This window comes from Cyprinus carpio, chromosome B24 (assembly GCF_018340385.1).
Source record: "Cyprinus carpio isolate SPL01 chromosome B24, ASM1834038v1, whole genome shotgun sequence".
Classification (NCBI taxonomy): domain Eukaryota; kingdom Metazoa; phylum Chordata; class Actinopteri; order Cypriniformes; family Cyprinidae; genus Cyprinus; species Cyprinus carpio.
This window is the reverse complement of record NC_056620.1, coordinates 2,070,972-2,095,860: the sequence shown is the minus strand read 5'-3', so window position 1 is coordinate 2,095,860 and position 24,889 is coordinate 2,070,972. Positions and strand designations below refer to the sequence as shown.

Sequence of the window (24,889 nt, the reverse complement as noted above, 5' to 3'; positions counted from 1 at the left end):
TGAATTTCGATGTTGTGACCTTCTTTTCCTCAAGGAATGTTTCTCCATGGATCTCTGCTCTCTTGTGAATGGCACTGTACCAGAACTAGAATGACAGAGGTGTGCTGGGAATTGCATCACACTAGCAGTGCCTCCTCAACCTCCCCAGCTTCTCTTAAGTGGTTTGTCTGCACTTGTCAGATTAGCACACTCGCTGTATTAATCTGCTGATGAAGACTACAGGATAATGAGTGCTGTTATGCTAACAGGAGGAGGGTTGATGGGAGATAACAGACTTACAGAGTGACCACAGAGGGACAGAATCACTCGCACAACAAGAAGTGGAAGACCTGCTCTGGTGGCTGTGGCCACCTGTGACCTGGGATATTACTGTGACATACACTGCTCCGGGACAGGACCTCTGGAGTATTACACACACACGAAAACAATGCATGTGTACATAATAGGCCTGTCAATTAACACATTAATTCACTGCAATTATTTATAAAACAATAACATGATTAAAAAATGTACACAATAAATTGAATCCCCCTGACCCGTACTTGGACTGGGTATTTTAATTTGCCTACATATAAATGCAAATAATTAATTAATAATAATAATAATAATAATAATAAAATCCAATAATATTAATTACAGTCTTGGTTATGGGGTGCTTATGAGCACCCTTCTGAATTGTAAAATGACAAATGGGACACTCTCCATTCTCGCGAGCTTCACAGACACGTGCAGCAAGGAACACAAGACCTCAAACCCACATCAACTGAGCTAGCTGGGACAGAGCCTAAATGCAAGATTGTAGTCTGGCCAAGAACACTATTTTTGGAGCAGTTTAGCTTTTAGCAGTATTTAATGGTTTGCTGTGTTTAATGCTTTTGAAAGGGGAAGAGGAGGTTTTTTTTTTGCTGTAATTTCTGAAAGGGAAAACTTTTCAGCTCATGACTTTGTAAGAGCTGATTTTTATTTATTTATTTATTTTTACTTTTCTTGTTGTGCAATACAGCCATGATTATAAAACCAGGGTAAGTGGAGTTAGATGTTGCTTTTACAAATTACAGTGTATTCACTTGTAGGTGATATTTTATACTTCTTGAGCTAATATTGTACTTCAGTTCCTCCAAACAAAGGATGTTTTGTTAAACATTCCATCTGGATTTCAGTTATAAATAAATCTGTGTTTAGGTCTTTCTCAGAGAAAGTTTGTGTGATTGCCCCTGAACTGTCAAAATTTGTGAAAGACAAACTAGCTCAGTTGTCTCATTAAGACAGAGGAAGCTACTTAGGGAGTCTACTTTTCTCTAAACATGTTTTTATTGTTTTTTAGTTTAAAGAGGGATTATGGTAATAATGTTGTCTTAAAATTAATGATCAGTCTGAATGATATCCAGTATAATACAAGCCTAAAGAATCATGGGTGTACTGTAATTGACATTTATGCATTTGGCAGATAGATGATTTATTTGAAGCAACCTACATTGTCTTCAAGGAACCCATTTTATAAGTTATTGCATTTTCCTGGGAATCAAACCCATGACCTTCTCTTGCCCAGTGTTGAGTGTTGTTAACCAAAGCAATGTATGGTTAAGACTAATTGGCTAAGAGGTTAAGTGTCTGAATTGTCACGGTAGTTTGTGTTGATGAAGGGTGTACTCAAACCTTTGCCAGGTGACATTTATGCATTTGACACATGCTTTTGTCTGAAGTGACTTACACTGCATTCAAGGTACACATTTGATCAGTTCTTGCTTTCCTGGGGAATCACACCTGTGACCTTGATGCTGCTAGTGGTGTGCCCTTCTGGTTGAGCTACATAAAGCTAATGCTGTCAACCAAAGCAACTTATGGTTAAGACTGATTGTCTTAAATGTTAAGTGCCTGAATTGTCATAGTAGTGATAATTCATAGAATTAGAAGTAATCTAGGGGGTTTGGAACCTGCAACCTTCTGGTTACATCCCAAGTGGTTGGGTTGATCTGTTTTGCTGGTTTTAAAGAGGTTATGGACACTTATTATTTAGTTGGTGTTGATGAAGGGTGTACTCAAACCAGTTGACATTAATGCATCTGACATGTTTTTGTCTAAAGTGACTTACAGTACATTGCATTCAAGGTAGACATTTTATCAGTCCCTGCTTTCCTGGGGAATCGAACCTGTGACCTTGACGTTGCTAGCACTATGCTCTACTGATTGAACAACTGTACAGGAAGGCTAATGTTGTCAACCAGCACAAGGTTAAGTGTTTGAATTGTCACAATAATGATAATTCATGGAACGTCTTGTGGGGTTGGAACCTGCAAACTTCTGCCATCTTCCAAAGTGGTTGTATTGATCTTTTTTGGTGGTTTTAGAGGGGTTATGGGCAAGCTGGGAGACCAGCTAAACTAAAAACACCTTAAAGCAGCTTACACCAGAAAACCATTTATTTTTTATGAAGTTAGTATTATTTTGGCAGGGAGTAGATGGAGTGATTTGTTGTTTTAATGGCTGAGGCTATTGCTTTCATGATTTCCTGTGTTTACAGTATAAGACCATTCTCAAGTAACCTAACTCAAATCAAATGTGACTGCGCTAGTGTTGCCAACACATATGATGCAATACAATGTCAGTTGTGTGCTGTACTTTTGGAAGATTTATTCTAAAAAAACATACTGCATCAAAGACCTTCATTTCAGTGATGACCCTCTGGATTTCCCCTGACCACAGCAAGTCCCTATGGATGGACATTCATGACAAACACTTGGCTTTCACTCACTCCCCCGCTTCTGGGAAAAGTTGAACTGATTGTTGATGACTTTGTTCCTAAATACATGTGAGGTTGTGATTAATACCACATGTTGGCCTAATTCTTTCATTTAAACAGTTTTTTGGATTACTGGATTACACAAAGTTGAAATATGTTTTTTTTTTTCCTTTTTTTTTCAGTGACTGAAGGAAACTGAAACCTTTATGTTCCTGCACGCATGTTCGGTGAAGCCTAGATTTCAAATGAGCTTATTTAGATGTTCTTGAAAAACCTAAACTCAGTGTACCAGCTCATTAAAAGCCTTTTCTCAATATAAGCTAAATAAAGGAGACAGATAACTTGGCCCGTATGGGCATGCTAATGATTTTCCATTTGCTTGAGGAAATCCAGTGGCATGTCCTTTTAATTTGTGCTGAAAATTTGGGATAAACATGCATTTTGGACCTTATGAAGCTCATCTGTCTTGAAAATCATTCTGGTGATCGGCACATTTCATGTTTTGGATGTTGCCATGCTGGTTTTGTGCCAAGCTCAACTAGCTTGACCATCAAGACCACCATGTTCATCCAGCTTCACCAGAAAAACCATGATGGTCAACCAGTTTCTTCAGCTACATTTTACTTATATTAGCAGCTTAGCAACCCAGGCTCATTGTAAATACGTGCCTCTAAATACATTTCTGCAACACATACCTTACTGCACATTTCACGGCAGTTTCAAAGTGAAATGTCCAGTGAGTGGCTCTAAAATGTGGGTTCATTACGTGACCCTGACTTTTTTTTTTTTTTACGCTGATATAGCCACATATTGCTGTGTTTGTATTACATTGGTGCACACTCTGTATGCACCGGGGGTCTGAGAGTAACGCAATTTCGATTCTCTGTATGTATGTACTGTATATGTGGAAGAATTGACAATAAAGCAGACTTGACTTGACTTGACTTGACATTGCTTCAGGTACGTATTGTAGTGGTTCATAATTAAAATATCCAAGGAGTGTCGCTAAAATGTTATGCTCTATCATGTTGGAAATATCCCCTATACTAAACCCAACCCTAAACCTACCTGATAGTGTTAACAAATGCAAAAGTGAAATAAAAATGCATTTCTTAATGCAGCCGTGCTATTTTAACTTCCTTATGCGGAAATGAGCTGTTTTGTTGTACCGTGGTTTAACAAGGTTCATACCGGAGCTCAAGTGCAACACTGTATCATGTGAGCTACTGAGCAAACCTACTGAATAAGAAAACTCATGCATACAGTATAAAGCTGTATATGTGACGACACGTTCAAAAGTATCAGTTTTCAAATCTCACAGCGTTAAAATTGTTTTGAATTCATAATATACTATTCCTCAAGTAATTATGCGAAAAGTAGGCTTTATTAATCAAAACTGTGGACCTGCAAATCATACTTTGTGCGAAAAGGAATAAAAGTTGTTGGAGTTTTACTGCCTCTAGTGTTCATTTCAACTGGAAACTGCAGCGATTCGTATATATAGGTAGTTTTTTTTGTTTGTTTGTTTTTTTTTCAGTTCTGCAGAAATGTATTTAGAGGCACAAATTCCCAATGAGCCTACTGTATGTTGCAGCTTAGAGTTGCTTCATTTTAAGGTTTTGACCCTATGCTTTATTTGCACTTGATGTACAAGAAATACAAGTAGGAGCAGGATACCCTGATGAGTGATTCTTCAAAGTCAGCTCTCCTCTGCATCCTGAAAATCTGTTGCCCTGCTGTCATTCTGGATGCACCATCGAGGAACTGATTTCATTCAAGTTTATTTGTTCAAACCTTGATTTGGGGGGCCAACGCTGCTCTGTACGCCAATCAGTCCATTCCCACAATGTCTTGATTCAGGGCCCAGCAAACAAGCATGGGGGTCTATTTGTTATAACAAGAAAGACCCTGTGAGGGGACGTTTGATCGCAGCATGACAGAAAACAACAGTAGCCCACCACCATGCCATCAGCACCCTGCAAGCAGAATTCAGTGCAGATTAAACCGAAGGGACAGTTACAAACACAAACTGCTCCTGACCCAACAGTCTGGTAAAGACCACACATGATAGCCTTGATGCTTATCCTCAAATGACCTGAATCAAATGTCCTCTGGATGCTAGCAATCTTCATGATTAAAGCATGATGTGTTTGGTAAGGAAAGCTCTTTTGGGTAAAGCAACAGTCTTTTGTTTTTGCTTCGATCTTCCAATTTGATACAAAATGCATCCTATTTAGGTTGCGTTATATGAAGTTTATTGTCAGATGCATATAGTTATAAACGATTCTAGAGGAACAATGTGTTTCTTGAGGTTAGTTCACCCAGAAATGAAAATTAGCACATAAATTACTCGCCTTCAAGTCATCCTAGGTGTATATGACTTTTTTATTTCAGACAAATCCAGTCAGAGTTATATAAAAAACTGTCTTTGATCTTTCAAGTAGCACTCAGAGTGTGTTGCATGCATCAGTCCAAAAGAACAAAAAAAAAAAAATAAAAACCACCAAAAAAAAATAAAAAACATTCCAACACGGCTGCGGGGTGTGAACAAAGGCCTCCTGTCAGCTTTGTGCATGTGCCGCTCAGAAGTGACAAACGTGGAAGCGCAGGTGAAAGATCAAAACAAAACAACAGTCACTAATTAGAAGTACAAAATGAGGATTTGTAAAGAAGAATGTTGGAGGATTTCGATATAAGCCAAGAGGAGACTTGTTTTCCTTTGCTAAAGTAAGGAAACATCGCTTCCTTTGCTCATGTAAACAAACGTTGGTTTTCACGAGACTCGCGGCACATGTGCAACACTGACCTCATAATCATCCGCCCGGAGCTGCTGCCATGTACAACCGTGAGCACAAGCTAGATTAAAGTGATTATTACGTTTTGAATATGGTTATTTTTCTTACAAAAACGCATCGATTCGTTACAGGAGGCCTTTGTTCACCCCCTGGTGCCGTGTGAGACACTTTTTTTTTTAATGGATGGGCGCTTTTTATTTAACTTCTTTTGAACTGATGCATGCAACACACTCTGAGTGCCATGAAACAGCTTGAAAGATCAAAGACCATTTTTAATACAACTCTAAATGGATTCGTCTGAAAGAATAAAGTCATATACACCTAGGATGACTTAAGGGTGGGTAATTAACGGGCTAATTTTCATTTTTGGGTGAACTAACCCTTTAAGTGGGTAATAAAGTTATTTTTGCACCGTAGGGGCCACATCAGCACTAAGATGGTGACAGTTAGTCTTACTTTTAACCCACCGTACTTCACATCACGCCTCGACTCTCATCCACACTCTGGATAATGGATCTAGACAAGGTGCTGAGAAGACGTCAGCAGGATTTGTCAGTCACTAACACCTTCCCTCCAGAACAAAGCTCTCTCAAGAACATCCCGCAGAGCTTTTTTGGTACTGCTTACTGAGCAGGTACCTCATTGTGCCTTCACAAATCATTAGAAATGAGGTGATTGAAATTCTGTATTCCGCTACTGCTGATGTCCTGTTCTCTTCTCAGAGACTAATGTATAATAAGCCAAGTACGCATTCGCTATTTTTCTTGTCCTGCAATTAAGAGGTCCGTTTTTAGGCAGATTTTTATGATTCACCATGAAATCATGTGCGTAAGTGGGTGGACAGAGGATGTAATCTCAATAAAATGGTAGGCCCATTAGTCGACCGCAGCAGAATTGTGGTCACAGCGTTTTTATCTTCCATGTTAAAGACTTTCACCTTTTTACAGTGGCTATTTCTATAGGTGTCTTTACGCCATGTAGCATAGCCAAGAGTAACTCTCCTTGTATGAGGGGGTCAGCACTTGTGTCAAAAAATCTGTAGGAAAGGCCTCATTTAATGCAAGAACATGACTGTATTCAGCAGTAAAGCCAATTAAAACCATGTTCTGCATGAGCAAAAAAAAAAAAAAAAAAGACCTTGCATGGACAGCCTGCCATTTTTAAGTGGATGGATCCTTTCCTTATTCAGTTTTATTTCTTTTTTCATGTGGATTTAATTTTGGTCACTGGCAGTTTCTGGAAATGTAATATACTATAGGGTCAGATTTTTTTAATCATTTTTTAATTAATTTGGGAAAAAAGTAAATTTTTGTATTTAACGTGCATGTATTAATCTTTGACTCTTCTATGACCAGCATGTTTTTTTTTTTCTTCCAAGTTTCTGAATTAAAGTTTAAATAACTAAAGTATTTAATTCATTCATTCATTCAGTATTTTTCAAATTTAATTTAGATTTTTCTTTTTATTTATTTATTTAGGCATGAAGTAAAACATGTCAGAGCAATATAATACTGTCCTGATATTAATATATATTTTAATTATTCACTCTCAAATAAGTTCCTTTAAAGTAGTTTGATTTAGTTTTGTGTTATTGTATGAAAAAACAAACAAACAAACAAAAAAAAAAACAGTATTTGGGAAAAATTAATCTATCTATCTATCTATCTATCTATCTATCTATCTATCTATCTATCTATCTATCTATCTATCTATCTATCTATCTATCTATCTATCTATCTATCTATCTATCTATCTATCTATCTATCTATATACACACACACATAAATTGGGACAGTGGTATCAGACTGGTTTTCTCCCCCCTTTATTTATTTACGTATTTATTTTTTATTTTTTTTGTAGTTTCTGCTATTGAGCGTGACATATGTTTCTATGAATATATTGGTGTACACACGTGTATAAATGTCATCTCGCCTCAGCAAGTGTGAAATTCAAGTTCTCACAGTTGCGCACACACATACATTCATTTGTTCGCCAGTACAGAATCAGCACACCAGTGACAGAAATTCCCGTATTTCCTGACCCACCGCTCACTGTGAGAGAGACTGTCTTTGATACGCTGATGCAACTGCTCGGTAACTGCTTCTTCAGCGTTATGGGTGACTTCTCTGAGATGGAAGCTCTGGGGTCTGGAACCTCTCGTGGATCTCCAGCGGGGATCCTGTCCTCCGGGACGGACCGCCTGCAGCATCAAGGCCTCTTGTAAACGTCCAGCAGGCGACCTTGAGAGCTCCAGAGTGTTTCGTCAGTCATGTTGATGAAATCAAATGAAACTCCTTATAATTTCTTGATCTCGGCCTTCATATCTCACCCCTGCGATGCTGGAAACGGGCTTCAAATGTCTCGTCTCATGTGAAAACGCTGCTCATCCTCAAGTTCCTCAAGCTGAGCTTTGTAAATATTTGGAAATGTTTTGTCATGTGTACATGTTGATGATTTAACGATGAAAGTTTAGCGTAGCAGATTGTCTGATTAGTCTAAGTTAAGCCGAGTCTCAGGTCAGAGCTTTAATTCTGTTCACTTCCTGAAGATTCATGCTGTTCATTTACTGTTCAGGATTGTGTGCATTCACACGTTTCAGGAGGCCTTTAACCATGTACGCTCTGATGCCAGTGCACTAAATTAACATGACAAAGCTTCTCTAATGGACTCTACTAATTACAGATTTGTCATTTTGGTGATGATTAATCCAAAATGACATATACTTATTAACAGAAACAACCCTTGTGGAGTGATTTAAAGATGTCTTCCACAAGGACACAACACTCAAAAAAAATAATTGCATGATTATCAACAATCAGTTAGCAAAACAAATAAAAAAACACTATGCTACAATGTGTAATGACAGTCAAAAATAAGAATTGCATGATGAGCATGAGTGAGGGTGCAAAACGAGGTTAACTATTTTATTTTATTTTATTTTATTTTATTTTATTTATTTTATTTTATTTTATTTTATTTTATTTTATTGTATTTTATTTTATTTTATTTTATTTTATTTTATTTTATTTTCAAAAACATGCATGATGTTACACAACTAGTTTAGTTTAGTTTTTATTTTATTATATTTTATATTTTTAAATTGATCTTATTTATTTATAATTTTATTTTATTTTATTTATATTTTATTATTTGATTATTTGATTATTAAACTGATCTTATTTATTTATTTATTTATATTTTAATTGACCTATTTATTTTTATTTATTTATTTATTTATTTAATTTTATAGTCTGACCTCTCCTAAATTACCTTTTATTTTTAGATAAAATTCCTACGTGACCCGTGTTTAACACAACCAATTATGAAGTGTTCATTAATTGTTATCACATGCTAAAGCTACAGTTTTTTAGATGCTGCACGCTCGGCGTAACGACTCGAAACACATAAACACTCATTTATTTCTGTTCAAGTATTTTGTTGTCTGGGCCACGCTGAAACTCAATCTCAGTATTATTTTTGCTGGGAGGACGCCAGGGTTATTTTTTCGTCAAGGAGCAATTACATTTGATTGCTCTTAAGCTGCTAAAGTTGCAAAATGACTTATAGTTGAAATAAATACACTTGGAGCAAAACACAGCAGAACTCCAGAAGTTCATGTTTGGATGGAAATGCCTCATTTTAATTGTGAACATGTGCTTTTTGTTCTGCTCAAACATCTTCGTTTACACTCGGTCTGCTTCGTGTATTTTTAGGGATTGTTGACTTACAGTAAGTGACTTTTTTCTGCCTGTGTTTTGATTTCAGACACAAACGTACTGTAATTGTTGCTTTTGCAGTACATAAATGTTTATATGGGACAGTTTGGTCATATCTGAGTGTACACCTTACTTCCCACATTATTCGAGGGATTTGAGTCCCTTTTTTGTGGTCATTCAAAGCCAGTTTGTCTCATCTGAGAAACAGTTGTGGGTAACGTTGACATGCTCTCTCTGTCTCAGGTCACTACCAGCTGTCCCCCACCGTGAATATGCCCCAGGACGACACAGTCATCATTGAAGATGATAGGCCACCTGTTCTTCCTGCCCGCTTGTCTGACCAATCATCATCCAGCTCCCACGATGACATGGGATTTGTGACTGAAATGCCAGGATCCTGGCCCAAAGATGTTCAGATACAGGATGAAAGGTAATGTTATCACCTACCGCAGAATCATAGGGACATTAATGTGTTGAATTAAGTACAGTACATTACATATTTTGATTAAAAGCTGGTCACTTTGTGCAGCTTGCTCTGTTGAGACCTTGTTTTTGGACACTTTTGAAATAAAAGTTTCCCATTAAACACAAATAATAAAAATAAAATAATATATATATATATATATATATATATATATATATATATATATATATATATATATATGTGTGTGTGCACACATCAAAATAAATAAAATAAAAATAAATAAATACAAATCTTACTTGGTAAAAATTAAATCATAAAATATTATTTTATAAATTATAAAATAATAAAATGTTGTTTGTATCATTGTACTTAATAAAAATAAATAAATACAAATCTTACTTGGTAAATAAACATTAACTGAAATTAATTATTAAAAAACATAGCTTATTTCTGCCAAGGAGTTGCCCAAGGAAAGATTTATTTTTTTTTTTTAGTTTAACTTGATGTACTAAATAGCTAAAACTAAAAATGAAATAATAATAATAAAAAAAATAAAATGATATAGACACAAAATAAATAAATTAATAATACTAATACTAATAATAATAATAATGACACAACAAAATTGCATTAAAATGAGAAGTATAAAAATGAAAACTAATTCAAACTACTAATAAAAATGATAATAGTACCTTGATACTAAAATAACACTGTGTAGTAGTAATTATGCTTTTTCCTTTTTTGTTTATTTTTTATGTGGTTTTATATATTTTATTTATGTATGTGTATATGTGTTAAGTATGTGTGAAATATTATTAATAATTGCTCTACAGTGTGTATGTAAGGCAAGCTGTTTGTATATCACAGACATGATTTAACTGCGTTTGAAGAATCACAGCTAACTTTTTGACTTTTATGGTTTGTCAGATGACAGCTAATCACAAATGATGCTCCTTCATTTAGTACCAGTCTTCAATAATCTAATACATCAACCCATCAAAGCTGCACAAACAAAACCTGATTTTGAACCCTAAAATGTTTCCCTGGAGCACAAAGAGTGAGTGCGGAGTCATTTTTAAAGCTGTAGTCTTTGACATTGAGTGATTCTGAGCTCAGCTAATGTTCTGTGATATCTGGTCTGTCTGCACGCAGCGCTGCTGGAGAAGTAGAGCGGTGTGGTGTTTGTGGTGTTGCAGGAGCACCAGCAGTGTTTTGACTTCGGCTCAGTGTTTGGAGATCCTGTCTTGTATGTGTGTGTTTAATAATGCATCCGGTCTGTGCAGCTCAGCACAAAGTCTGGACATCTCTCTCTCTCTCTCTCTTTTTTTAATAACATAAGTGCATGGATCTACCTGTAGTTATAAATATGTAATACATGTTGTTAATATGGTCAGGTAGTACAGAAAAAATTGTTGTTTATATACAAACACTAAAATTTTTCATATGCCAGTATGGTAGCTTTTGAAGTTTTTTTTAGTTATTTATTAATTACTGTAAGGATATGCATTGTATTAAACCTTTTTTAATATGAAAAAGTGACAAATTAGTTTAAATGTGACTGACGACTTAATTTGACGGAAATGGTTGATAGATTACTGAAGCTTATGCTAGCTTTTATATTTAAGTGCATTCAGTCCTGAGTGTGTGTGTGTGTGTGTGTGTGTGTGTGTGTGTGTGTGTGTGTGTGTGTGTGTGTGTGTGTGTGTGTGTGTGTGTGTGTGTGTGTGTGTGTGTGTGTGTGTGTGTTTTAGGCCCAGTTCACGCTCCTTGGGCTAAAAGAGGCTCCTAAAGCAAGTGACTTGCGCAATTCATTTCTGTCCACTTTCAATCTCTGTCTCAGTCCCATGAGAAAACTCTCTCTCTGCACTCTTTCCCACAAAACCTTTCAGGCCCAGTCTCTTTCTCTCTCTCTCTCTCTCTCTCTCTCTCTCTCTCTCTCTCTCTCTCTCTTTCTCACTCTCTTGCTCTCTTAATGAATTCATTTACTTAATGTATGTTGTGTTTTTTGTCTGTGATGTCATATGTTTGTCATCATGGATTGAGGCCATAGCAGTGCTGTCATACACACACACACACACACACACACACACACACACACACACACACACAGAGCTGGCAGAAGTGTGCGATACAGCACTGCTGCGGGTTAGTCTGAATTATTCATGTCTAAGAGGCCTTATAAGCACACCACTTTCTTTTCTCTGTTTTACACTCTCATGCAGATTTATGACAAAATTAATTTAGCAGAAGACACACATGCATATCTCTTACTGATTAATGGCCTCAGCTGTACATTCATACAGTACACACGTATGAATCCAGATGTTGAGACAGTTACTCATCCACTGGAGGGCGCTATCACAGGAACATCACAGACAGATAAAATAGATATAAATAGATAAAATAACAGATATTGCTTATGGTTCATTTGCCACATTGCAAATAACAAATAAAGTCAGAAACATTGCATTGTGGGACACGTACTAAAATGTATGTAGTGTGCATTCTAGAACACCCTTTACTTACCTGTTTGTTGGTGTTTTCATAAGATTTCTTTCTTTCTTTCTTTCTTTCTCTCTCTCTCTCTCTCTCTCTCTCTCTCTCTCTCTCTCTCTCTCTCTCTCTCTCTCTCTCTCTCTCTCTCTCTCTCTCTCTCTCTCTCTCTCTCTCTCTCTCTCTCGTGAAGGATGGCGTCCCGCAGCAGTTTTCTGGGTTCACGAACAGAAGCGTATCTCTCATTAACACATTAGTTGGCTCCTCTCAAGACAAATGGCTCTTTAGCAGGGCCAAACCACAAACATTAATAAAGTGACCTAGTTAGAGCAGAACCACAAGCAGCCATTCCAGTGTACACGCATGTTTGTGGCCAGTGTAATAACGATCATTAAATAAAGTCTAATGTTTGCTGGAGGCGTGTTCATGAATGCAGGTAGAGAGATAAGTCACCATCCACGACAGTCATTTGACCACGGGATGATTCTGATGGTGAAAATTATGAGTATTGTCAAGAACATAACCTGGGGAAAGCACTTTAATGTGTTCTTGTTACATGTATTTACTATAGTAGTAACAGTAAATGATGCATGGTGAACTTATATCAGCTTTGAAAATCACTCATCCTCTTAAATATGTGTACAGTATAATAAATTGGAATTTGTTGTGTTTGCACATGAATACAATAATCTTTCCAAAAAATCTAATTAGTCCATTTCATTTTATTTTATTTCATTTCATCTGCTTCATTTCATGATCTCAGACATTCATTTAAAATAGTTTAGCTCTCTGTTGTTGCATATATAATGTGACTCAACATTTTACCTCTTTACCTGGCTTTGATCTTTTATTTAATTCTTTAACTTTAACCGACTGACTGAATGTTATTTAAAATGAAATACATGTAAAGAATTGAAACAAATTAATAAAATTAATTTAAAATATCAAATAACGTGCAATTAAATTAAATATTAAAAACGTAAACTTAGCTAGCTGCCAAAGCAACACATCTCATTTTCATTTTAATGTAGTTTAACTTGGTGTTATTAAAATAACCAAAACTAATACTGAAATAATAATAATAATAAAAAATACACAGGAGTAACAACAATTTTCACTCAGTAATTACTGGTAAATGTTACAAACAAAAACAAAGAAATAGCAATTAGCATTAAACTAACATGGAATTTTGAAGTAGAAAAATAAAAATAGCATTTTCTTTTAAAACATAATCTTTGTTTTATTTGCAACTTCTGTTTATTTATTTATTACTCATGCATTAATTTATTTTATTTTTACAGTGTATATAGACTATACACTATAACTTCAATTAAAAGTCAAATGAAAAGTATAATTTTCGAATAAAACTAATTTATAATAACACCTACAATAGTATCTCAATAATGCTGCCTAATTCACAACTGACAAATCAGACAGCAGATCTTTTCATTTCAGACCTCTGTTCTTTAGTTTCCAGTGGTTTTGGTGTTGTGTGTTTAAAGGCAGTTGGTTCTGTTATTAGCAGAGATGCAATCTGGCCAGAGTTAATTGGACGTGTCTCTAATGGCCTTATTGAGTGTGATGGAGTGTCTGGACGCTCGGCTCGTGTGCAGCGCTCGGGTCTGCATCATAGCTGACAGAGAGACTTTTTGTGATTTAACTTGAACTTCATTTGTATGCATTAGTAGTTTGTGTTTGCACACAGCTGAGCCTTTCGGTGTATGAGAAGCACAGAACTACATGTGTTGGTGTAAAGGCGAATGAAGTCATATCTCATGTGTGTTGATATGTTGCTTGACTGTTTTAATTACATGTTCCCCTCTCCCCAAATGCTAATGGATCCCTGTTGGATATGAATATTAAGACTGCACAGCGGTGCGCTGTTGTTGCTGCATGTTCAACATATTGCAGCTTCCTCGAGCTCATTGTGTGTGTGCTGAACACCTCCCAGATGTGCTTCACACTCCACCCTCTGGAGTTTCCACCATACTGGGCTTTAGATTCATCTCAGAAGGCTGTATGTTGTTCTAAAGTGACTTTCTTTCTTTCAGAAAGACAATAAAGAAAACAAAACTTAAGACAATTATGACAATTTCATAATGATTGAGCACTCTTCTCCTCCAAATTCGTATTACTGTAATGCAAAAAGTTAATTTTACTTAATTTTATCTACCATTATGGTACTTTTATGTTCTTTCTGTCTTTTTTTAAGAATATCCAGGCTTTTATTATAATAAAAGTCCTGTCAACTTATTTAACATAATGGTAGATAAAATGACATAAAGTCATAGAAGACTAAACTAAAAGTATGATTGATAGTAAACTCACACAACGTTATCATTTGGCCCCTGAAGATCTGCAATATTAAGCACAAGTTTCATGGATTACAATTATGATAATTTTATAACCTTTCCATCCCATTTGATTTAGTTTTTCCCATTTGTTTTAAGTACATTACTTGGTGTTCCACAGACAAATAACAAAACTGAAATGGACAACATTTCTGGCTGAACTCTTTCTTTAAAATAACCAAAACAAAATCAAATCAAATTTGAAATTAAATTAAAAATAAAGGAGTTAAAAGAAGTGTAAAATATCTTTGCAACAAATACACTACATACACACTGCTTAGATTGACTTTTAGAAAAATATGTAATTATGTGCTGTGCACTTTCCTCTCTTTAACAAAATAAAAACACATACATGATGGTGGTGAGAAAACAGCAGTTAAGAAAGCATCTGATCATAGCGATGTGGATGTTTGCACCATGTTTGCAGTTTGGTACCTCAAGCATTAAGTCACATGACTTTTATTTATAGCACTTTATACAATAGACTGCTTTAAAGCAAGCAGCTTTGCAGCATTAAACATGGAAAACAGTGTCAGCGTCACTTTTAATTAAAATTACAACTGTAGTTTCTAATATAAATCAGCTCTTCAGTTTGTTCATGTTTTCACTCACGGACGTCTGACATTGATGGACTAAACAGAAGAAATGAACCAGATTTCCACATCAAAGAAGGCAGAGCCTCACCTACTTATTACATAATCACCGCAGACCAATGAGAGTTTGAGGGTGTTTACTAGCTGATGCAAACTTATCCAGAAAATGCTTCAAACTCCAAATGAACTCAGTTTTGGTCTGCTCTTGTTTGAAACCACACCAGTTCACACCAGTTCATTCTTCAGTGTCACTTGATCAGGCCTTTAGTCCAGTGTGTGTGAGTCAGTCATTCAAGGAGTTGTAGTGTTTAATATGCTAGAAGAGAGAGAACAAAAATAATTACAAGAGAGTTGCATTGACCTTATCTTCAGTATAGGGTGAGCTCTCTGTCTCCAGTCGATATCCGCTAGACGCCATGCATCTAATCAAGCATCATAACATCAGGATCAATACCAACAACACACACCCGTCTGCCCTCGCTAATAAAACACATCCTACACATCTACATGTGGAGCAAATGCTTCACATCACAACAGTCTTTAGTGCTGAGGCCAGAGCGGTTACCGCGCTCATATCCAGTCTCTTTACTCTGAACTTCGTTTGGATCCTTTAAAGCTTGTTTTGCTCTCATACTGTTCTCAGAATTCAGATTTGCATCCGAGCTCCTGTCACTCTGCACTGAATTATGAACAGCAAGAAACTCACTCTGAGTGAAAGCATGCGTGACTTCAGACACTGAGGAGGAAAGTGGGGACAAAAGGAAAGGTTTTATGTGAGCATGATGTTTGTAAGTAGGAGGCTCACAGGAACGAGGGCAGCGAAGGGATTTTGTGAGACTTCTCCACCAATCTGAGGGAGAAACTCAAGTGTCTTTTGAACTTTAGATCTCTGCTTAAGATATCATAAAGAAACACAAACACTGATTTTCACATTACTGTAATACATTAACTTTTTTTTCTTAAAGTTTTATGCCTAAACTTATAAATTTTCATTTATATAAATAAATATACATTTAAGCACATCAGGAAGACTGAATTAATCATGAGTAAAAATATGTCTGTGTATTTCTACAGTGGCATCAGTAACTGTTTTGTTTTGCGTGATGCTGCATCCACATCTTTAATAACCCAGTTTTATTAGAATATGTTGTAGAATTAACAATAAAATATTGAAATTTTAATTGCAATCTCTGAGTATTTGTGGTATTGATTATTTAATTCAATCTCTAGGACTTTTTAAAGTAAAAAAAAATAGAATTAATTATTATTATTATTATTATTATTATTATTATTATTAAACAATATAAGATGTTTATATGAATTAACAGAAATTATTAAAAATGAAGGGAATCAATCTATCAATCAATCAATCAGTCAAACAGGCCAAAGGAGTCTATTTATTTATTTAAATAATAATAATAAGAATAATAATATAATTTTAATTAATTTTCTACTAACTCAGGAAAATACTTTTTTTATTAGTTTAATATTATTTAATATAATTGTTTTATTATTCACAATACTGCTACCATTACCATCACGCCAACCATTTTAGAAAACAATTGTGCAAAACAACTTCTTTGAAGGAAGTTTGAAAACCAGAAAACTTTCTACATCGTGATCAGAAGCAGTCAGTATTTAACTTGTGTTGACTGTCTGTGTATTTACGTCAATAAAGGAAGGTTGCTCAAACCCAATGATCAGAGTTCATTTCACAGCAGTCTTTCAGTAAGTTGGTTAAGGGTCAGTGTGTTTCTCTGGTCATTAGTGTAACATTCGGTCAGTCCGGTTGTGAGTCTCTGCATCACCACATTTAGCCTACATTTTATCCAGTCTGTCTCTGCTGTCCTTGCTGCTTTTCTGTTTATATTCGGTTTGGAAACACTTGTTCTCAGTATCCAGATCTCATGTCTGAGATGCGTTATGTCCTTATTTTCTCTCAGGGACACAAAGTGTGGGTTTGTTATGAAGTAGGAAGGAATACAGGATGAATAATGCATCATTCGTGTGTTTGTCCTCTTGCTGCACTGAGGGGATGTGTCTGTCAGTGGGTTTGGGAGCTGCTGTGACTGTAGGGAGTGATGGAGCTCTAAAGGACATGTTTATTGTTTCGACACAGTCACAGCAAGGCTGGAGGAACAGTGTGCTTTAAACTGAGTCTGCTGGAGTAGAGCTGAGTCTGATGTGGACTGAAGGAGAAAACTGCTAATCTCATGCCAATCTGTCTTCAAATCTATTTCCATTTTGTTATTTTTTTTTCTGGTCCTTGATTAATAATTTATTATATTAATACTTAAGTGAAAGTGAAGTGACGTGTGGCAGTAATAGCAATCAAATTCTATAATAAAAATAAGATATCATCGTGTTATTATGCAAGTTGCCAACATTTTTCATTGAGAACAAAAATAAAAGTTTTTATTATTATTATTATTATTATTAGTAGTAGTATATTCAGTTTTCAGTCACCCTATAAACATAAAAACAACAAAGGCAGACTATTTATTTATTTATTTATTTATATTCAGTCAGTTGCTGTAATAATATTTTAGTAGAATCAATCAAATTGTATAATAAATAATACAATTATTATTATTATTGCTGTTGTTATCACCATCATCATGCAGATTTTTCATGCTAATATTTTTCATTATAAACAAAAATAGAAATAATGACAAGATTGGTTGATTGATTGATTGATTGATTGATTTAATATCTGTAATTTGCTATATTACTAATTTAGGGAGTATCAATTTAATCAGTTTTCATTATGGGATTAATTGAAAGTCAATAAGAAGATTAAACTAGAGCGCATCTAATACTACAATACAATATTTCTGAAAAAACAAAACAACCATACAGTATGTTGGCAAAAATAAAATAAATTTTTTGCAAGAATATTTTTCATAAAAAACAACAACAAGAACAGGATTGATTGATTGATTGATTGATTTTTATGTGTGTATGTATGTTTGTATGCATGTACATTCCTTGATTAATGTTGATCATTTAATATAATATTTCAGTAAGTGCAATCTAATTGTATAATAAATAATAAAAAGCAAGCTCTTATTTCTCCTGTCTCTCAGCACACTCAGTCCAGACGCAGATATGGATGACGTGTTTCAGAGGGAAGGCTTCGGCCGGCAGAGCATGTCAGAAAAGCGGACCAAACAGTACAGCGATGCCGCTCAACTGGAGATCATCAAGAGTCGCAAGTCAAAGAGTATGGACCTAGGTAACCTCGCACTCAACACTAGCACTCCCCAAACCACTTCCTGCCCCTTGCCTCGCTGCTTCCTGTTCCTTTGCAATCCAGCAGCTGGGGTGCGAATGCGAGCACAGCGCTTGACATCAAAGCTACCAGTATCAGACACAGTAATGACTTCACCCGACTTAAAAGAGTTGTTAAACATTAAAAACAGACTTTTTGCATCACTTTCTCTCCTAATTAACATATGTATGACTCATCTCTCAGAGTAGTCCTTCAGCTCACCTCTGAGGTGGGTTTGAGGGACGCAAGGACAGGTCAGGGTTGTAGAGAGCGAAGCGGTCCGTCTCAGGAGCTTCTTCCGCATGGCCGCGTGGCTAATCGGAGGAGATAAAACATCGCTTTCATCCTCCTCTCTTTATCGTCAGCCAACATCAAGACCAGCGCCTCCTGAGACCGGACCGAGCCCCGCTCAGTCAAGACCAGACTAGACACTCGAGACACATCTCGCTCTTTACACTTCACTAGCAAAAGTGAAATGAGTGGAAGCTGATATAGCACTTCAAAACTTAGAAAAAGAGAGAAGGGAATGTCTTTTGGCTGCGGATAAGACCTATTTGAGTGCCTCGTCAAGCTTTAACTGAGTTAGACTCTGGATGTATCACACGCATCAGTTCTGGTGTTCAGATGTTACACACATAAGGTACTGTACACACTAACCACAAATATACAGCGGTTGTTTTTGGACACGTAAAGGGTTAAAGATGGCACAAACCGAAGGTAGTTAGTATTCAAGAACATAATACTCAAAATTGAGACGAATGTTTTCTGACTCTTTCGGCATGATGTCTATACTTAATGTGATGAACTACATTAGAAATGGTTACTCTGTTAAAATAAAATAAGAATAAGAATGACATTAAGAATAAGAGAAAGAATAAAAAGAATAATGAATAACATTTAATAATATTTAATAATTTTATAGTTGCCTAGTAATTCTAAAAACAAAAATACATAAAATTATTAGGATAGTTATAAAATCTAAATTGTTTACATAAATCTTGTTTTATGTATAACTGTGTGAAATTTATATATATATGGTGATGTTATTTAAATTAAATCAGAATATTTCGGTTTCAAATAGATGCTGTTTTTCAGCTTTCTATTCATCAAAAATAAATAAATAAATAAATTACGGTTTTCACATAAAATATTCTGCAAATATATACACCAAAATATTCATTGATAATAATCAGAAATGTTTCTTGAGCAGCAAATCAGTATATTAGAATGATTTCTGAAGATCATGTGACACTGAAGACTGGAGTAATGATGCTGAAAATACAGCTGCGCATCACAGAGATAAATTACAGTTTAACAGATATTCACATAGAAAGCAGTTATTTTAAAATATACCGTTATATTACTGTTTTACTATATTTTTCATAAATGACTTCTTTCAAAAATCAATAAAATATCTTACAGACCCCAACATTTAAATGAATGAATAAATAAATGAAAAATAAATAAATAAATAAATTGCTGCCTTAAACAGAGTCTGAGAAAGTCTGAGAAATTTGCTTATTTCTTCCCTGTTTTTTTATTTTTTATAAATAAATTAAGTGCATTTAGAGTGGACAGATGTGGCCGTCATTACTGGCCATTTCAAACGAGCAGCATTTCAGCCCTCTCCTCTCTACTCATTAGAAGCACATTTCAATTCCACCAAATCTCCTGTGCTTTGTTCTGATGAGCCATTTTCTACAAATGGCATTTCTGCCTTCAGGTTGAGTATATATTTTTGCTCCTCTCAGGCTTTTAGAAGAACACAATCTCCAGTAACAGTCTAAAGACAGAATTGAGAGCCAATATTGGGAAAATTACAGGAAAAAACAACAACAACTACCTATGTGTGATAAGACCGAGAGGGACAAAAAGGAGTAGGTTACACCTGGAAGATGAAGCTAAATCCACCTAACACATATATCTGCCCAATGCTTTTGAATGTTATGGCATGATAATTCATTCAGCTCTGTCCTTCTCTCTCACCATCTCATGGGTTTTCCCACTTTGACCGTCTGTCTCTGTCTCACGTCTTGTCTCTCTTTCACAGAGTGATTTGCATGCCTCTTGGTTTGGCCTTTGGAAATGTCAAGTAACATCTGTAATGGAATGAGTTGCATGGGTCTGGGAATGGTGGAACGTCTTGAATTAACCAATCACAATTGTTTATGCCTCCCTAACAGTAACTGACGAGTTTAACCTCACTCCCCGCACAGAGAGGACAGAAGGTAAGGCAACCGGTCAGGGACACTAACCTCATACACGCGCCACATCTCTGTGTGTCTGGGCATGCGGATGTTTTGGTGGACTTCTGATGGTGTTTGAAAAGATCTTAAACACTTTTTCAGATAAATCTCTGGAGCTCTGTTTCAGAACCTAGTAAAGCAGTCAGCAGCTGCGTAATGTTGCCGCCATATTGCACTGGGAGTATAGAGGGACAAAAAAAAAAAACTTTATTTCATTATTTTTAATTCTCATTAATTTGCACTATTTTACCCAGTGTTTATGTGCTGTTAGCTGTTCAAGTGCTATTATGATATTATATATATTAAAAATGATCCTCTAACACTAGCATTCTCTATTCATTTTCTATTCTTTTGACTTGTTTTATTTTTATACAAAAAGACCGTCTAACACTAGAGTTCCCTATTATTTTTTTTCTATTCTGTCTACTTATCTGCTATATATAAAACTCGCTACGTGTACAGCGTTAGGCTGTCTGAGACTTGTCACATCACTTATATTTTATTGCTCTTCTGTTGATTTTGATTGCTTGTATTGTCCTCATTTTTAAGTCTCATTCTCTATTCGAATCGGTAGTGATTTTGGAGATGAGATTCCATTATCATTTAGATGCTCCCTATGCAGGCAGTAGAGCGCAAGGCGACTCGCTAGGTTTTGAAACAGAGCCGCAGTATTCTTAGAATGACAAATGAACGGTGCGAGACCACCGGTGACGGTGGAAATGAGTCCAGCAACAAGTTTAATCTGCTCTTGGAATAATCCTTCCAAACGCCCCCCTTTGACTTCATGACTCTGGTATCCGCTGTTAACTGTTAGAAATCAATCTAACTAAACGACTGTGTGCATTGTGCTCGTTAAGGAAGTCATTTGAAGTAATTGCCATCAAATCAGAGAGGGTGTTGCTTTCTTTTTTTCCCATTGAAATGAAGTGCCACGATGTTAAATAGACGTTTTGGCAACAACTTTTTTTGGAAAGCGAAGCGCGCTGCCTGTTCTTGAGGGACTATGATGGAAGAAAACATTAATTATGCCGAGGGCTGCTGGAATGGGGAAAGAAACAGAGGTGTGTATGTATGTATGCATGGAGAGATTGCTGAAATTCAGTTTGCTTCAATGTCAGACGGGCCGCTTTGGCTTTCTGCAATTAATCCATCAATGTCAGGCGTCTGGAGCCGAGAGTTCCAGTTACAGCGCGGGGAGCACAGAGTCATGCTGGGAGATGTGTGGAGACCGGAGGTTCAGAGTCATGACACGTCGAAAATTCATTCTGTCAAAAAGTCTACGCTTTTCTGTGTTAAAGTCAACATGAAGTGCTATTCATTTTATTTCCAATATATGAGGTATCCTTGAAAAAGCAGGAATTTAATAGATTTAGCAGTTGCATGTTAAATATATGCAAGTTAAAATATGAGTATAAATATAAAAAACTTAAAAAAAGAGTATTAGTCATGTGGCTGGAAAAACTTCTTACATTATCTACTTGCTTTCACTGTTTTTACAGTTCACTACCTACTTTTCTAGTAAAAGTGTGCTTAAGCATCTTCCACTGGGACAGTTTCAATTTTACTTTCTTAAGACTTTTTAGCTCTCTGTCAGTCATAACTAATTATTAAATAATGTGTTTGTTTTAGTGTTATTTTAGTATCACTGGGATGCTATTATAGTTATTATTAATATTTTGCTAATACTTTACAATAAGGTTCCATTAGTTAACGCTGGTTAATGCATTAATGAATTTTAATGTTACAGTACTTATTAATGTTTGTTAATGTTAGTTAATAAAAACACAACTGTTACTTAATTCATGTTAGCTCCACTAAATACTATCGTCAGATACAACTTCTGAATTTTAGTAATGCATTTAGAAGGGTTTAAACCCATTGCTAGTTAATGTTAACAAACATAATCTTTTTGTAAAGTGTTACCATTATTTTGAATTATGAAAGGTGTTTTAGCATTTAAAATTTTATTTAAGGCCACACACGATTTGTACATACAAGCATATTTCTATTACAATCTATCTAAATTTTAACTATATATATATAATTATAAAATTATAAATAAAATTAATATACTATTAACCTATTAAAAAAATTAAAACAAGTAAAAGTAATTATGCATTTTTTTTTTTAGCTAATATTATTCTTATAATACAATCATAAGTACATGTAACGATACTTTTTATTTTCAGTCATAACTATTTTTTTTTTTCTTTTAGATTAAAACGTTTGTAACAATTTTATTATAATTTTAAGTACATGTAACGTGTAGGGACAACTTAAATTAAAATGCAACCTTAGTTTTTGTATTTATATTTTTTTCCTGTTTTCTTTCATAAAAAAAAACTAATAACAAATTATTATTATTATTATTATTATATAAATGTTTATTTCCGTTTTAGTTTTGATTATTTTAGTGCATCAAGTTAAACCAAGTTAAAATAAGAAACAGTGTCTTGGAAACTAGAATCAATCAATCAATCAATCAGTCAATATAAATAATTTTATAAATAAATGAGATCAGTTGTCTTTTTAATAAAGAAAGAAGAAAATACTATCTAAATATAAAATTAAAAATATTATTATTAAAAAAAACATTAATTGAATGAATTTATATTAAATAATCGTAATATAAAAGTAATTATTTTTTATAATGTATTTAAATAAAAATGTTAATAATAGTAATGCCATGTTCAATATGTGTCTGAAGGAACACATTAATGTGTTTTTTTCTGCATATTTGTCCCCAGTACTGGGAAACTACAGTGCTCACCTTTATTTTTATTACCACAGCTCCAGCTTCTCATCATACAACAAACCCCAAACTCTAATCGCAAACCACAAAAGAGAAAAAAAAACCAAAAAAAACAAAACCTTGAACCATGTGGCAGTGAGTGATGTCAGACTCTGACTGAGCAGAAATGTGGAAGTGACTCAGCAGACTCTGATATCATCACACCAATGAGACAGATGAAAGTGTCTTGACTGATTGGCTCGCGGCTTTAGAGGTTAATTAGGACAGATGTAGAGGAGCGAGGGACAACCTGGACATCCTCTGGTCCACTAATGATCCAGGACAGGCGGGAATGGAGGGTGAACTAACCCCGAGACTCCTTCAGTCTTCCTGGACACAGCAGGACGAAACCTCCTTGGCTGCGGCAGAGCTATTTTTCACCTGATAACCCTTTTAAGTTGATGCATAAAATTACAGATTGCTGAATAAATGACATGCGATGGATGACGCTTTCATACGCAGATGCTGGCCTGTGTTTCCTCGAGTATCACTCATGAGGACATAGCTGGCCATCTTAACAGTAGCGCGGTCACAGCATCGTTCATCTGGAGCACTGCTTTCCTTCTGCTCCAGTGATCAAGGTGCCTTTGAGGGGTCGATAATCAAAGGCGCTTTATGATATAGATATATCTTCACAGTTGTTATGTCTCGCTGAATTTTATTCTCCTTCCACTTAAAGTACCATGGTATAATGATGTTGTTGTTTTTTTGGACACTGTAGTGATACCATGGTAATATTTGTTAAGTAGGTGTCTTACAAACTTCCTTTTTACATGTTTGGGATCAGTATAATCTCTTCTGCTCACCAAGACTGTGTTTATTTGATTAAAATACAGTCAAAACTGTACTATTTGGTCAATATTATTTAAAATAATGGTGTTCTATGAGAATATATTGTGAAAAATGTAATGTAATGAGTTTTCAGCATCATAGAAATATAGAGTAAAATAGAATGTTCAGTTTATTTAAAATGTTTTTGTAATAATTTAACCGGTTCAATGCATTCAATGTGGAATTTTTTTTGTACTGTACATGATATTGAAACCAAGAGCATCTGTAATATATATATATATGGATTTTTTTTTGTACTGTACATGATATTGAAACCAAGAGCATCTGTAAGCATGGTGCTATATAAAATCCTATATGTATTACCATCTAATACAATGCCAACCAAATTTTGCTGCACTTTTTCTCACCTAGATGAAAAATAGTAGGGGAAAAATGAAGTGAGATCTTGACAATAAAACTAGTGTATGTGACGTGATAAGAATCACAGGGGTTTGATCCAGTGAGGGTTGCAGATCAAAATCCTTCTTGATGAAAAAAAGGGAAAAAGGAACAAAACACAATTATGAGCTTTCCGTTCCTTGCCGCATTTTGCTCGGAGGAGACTCAGTGGCGTGCGGTTTGATTATTCCAGGACTGCGAGCGATGCAGATGTGTTTGCCGTGCATCAGTCCTGCTCT

At 35.3% G+C, this 24,889-nt stretch overlaps 1 protein-coding gene across 5 annotated transcripts in view; it reads left to right on the top strand.

The window, feature by feature from the left end:
* Positions 1-24,889, top strand: part of LOC109070279 (partitioning defective 3 homolog) — a 455,709-nt gene that overhangs the window by 278,876 nt on the left and 151,944 nt on the right. For all 5 annotated transcript variants that reach the window (XM_042751639.1, XM_042751638.1, XM_042751637.1 and 2 more), the window contains 3 exons: positions 9,495-9,681; positions 18,199-18,347; positions 20,567-20,610. In XM_042751639.1, coding sequence (XP_042607573.1) covers positions 9,495-9,681; positions 18,199-18,347; positions 20,567-20,610 — 380 coding nt within the window. The remainder of the gene's footprint in view (positions 1-9,494; positions 9,682-18,198; positions 18,348-20,566; positions 20,611-24,889) is intronic.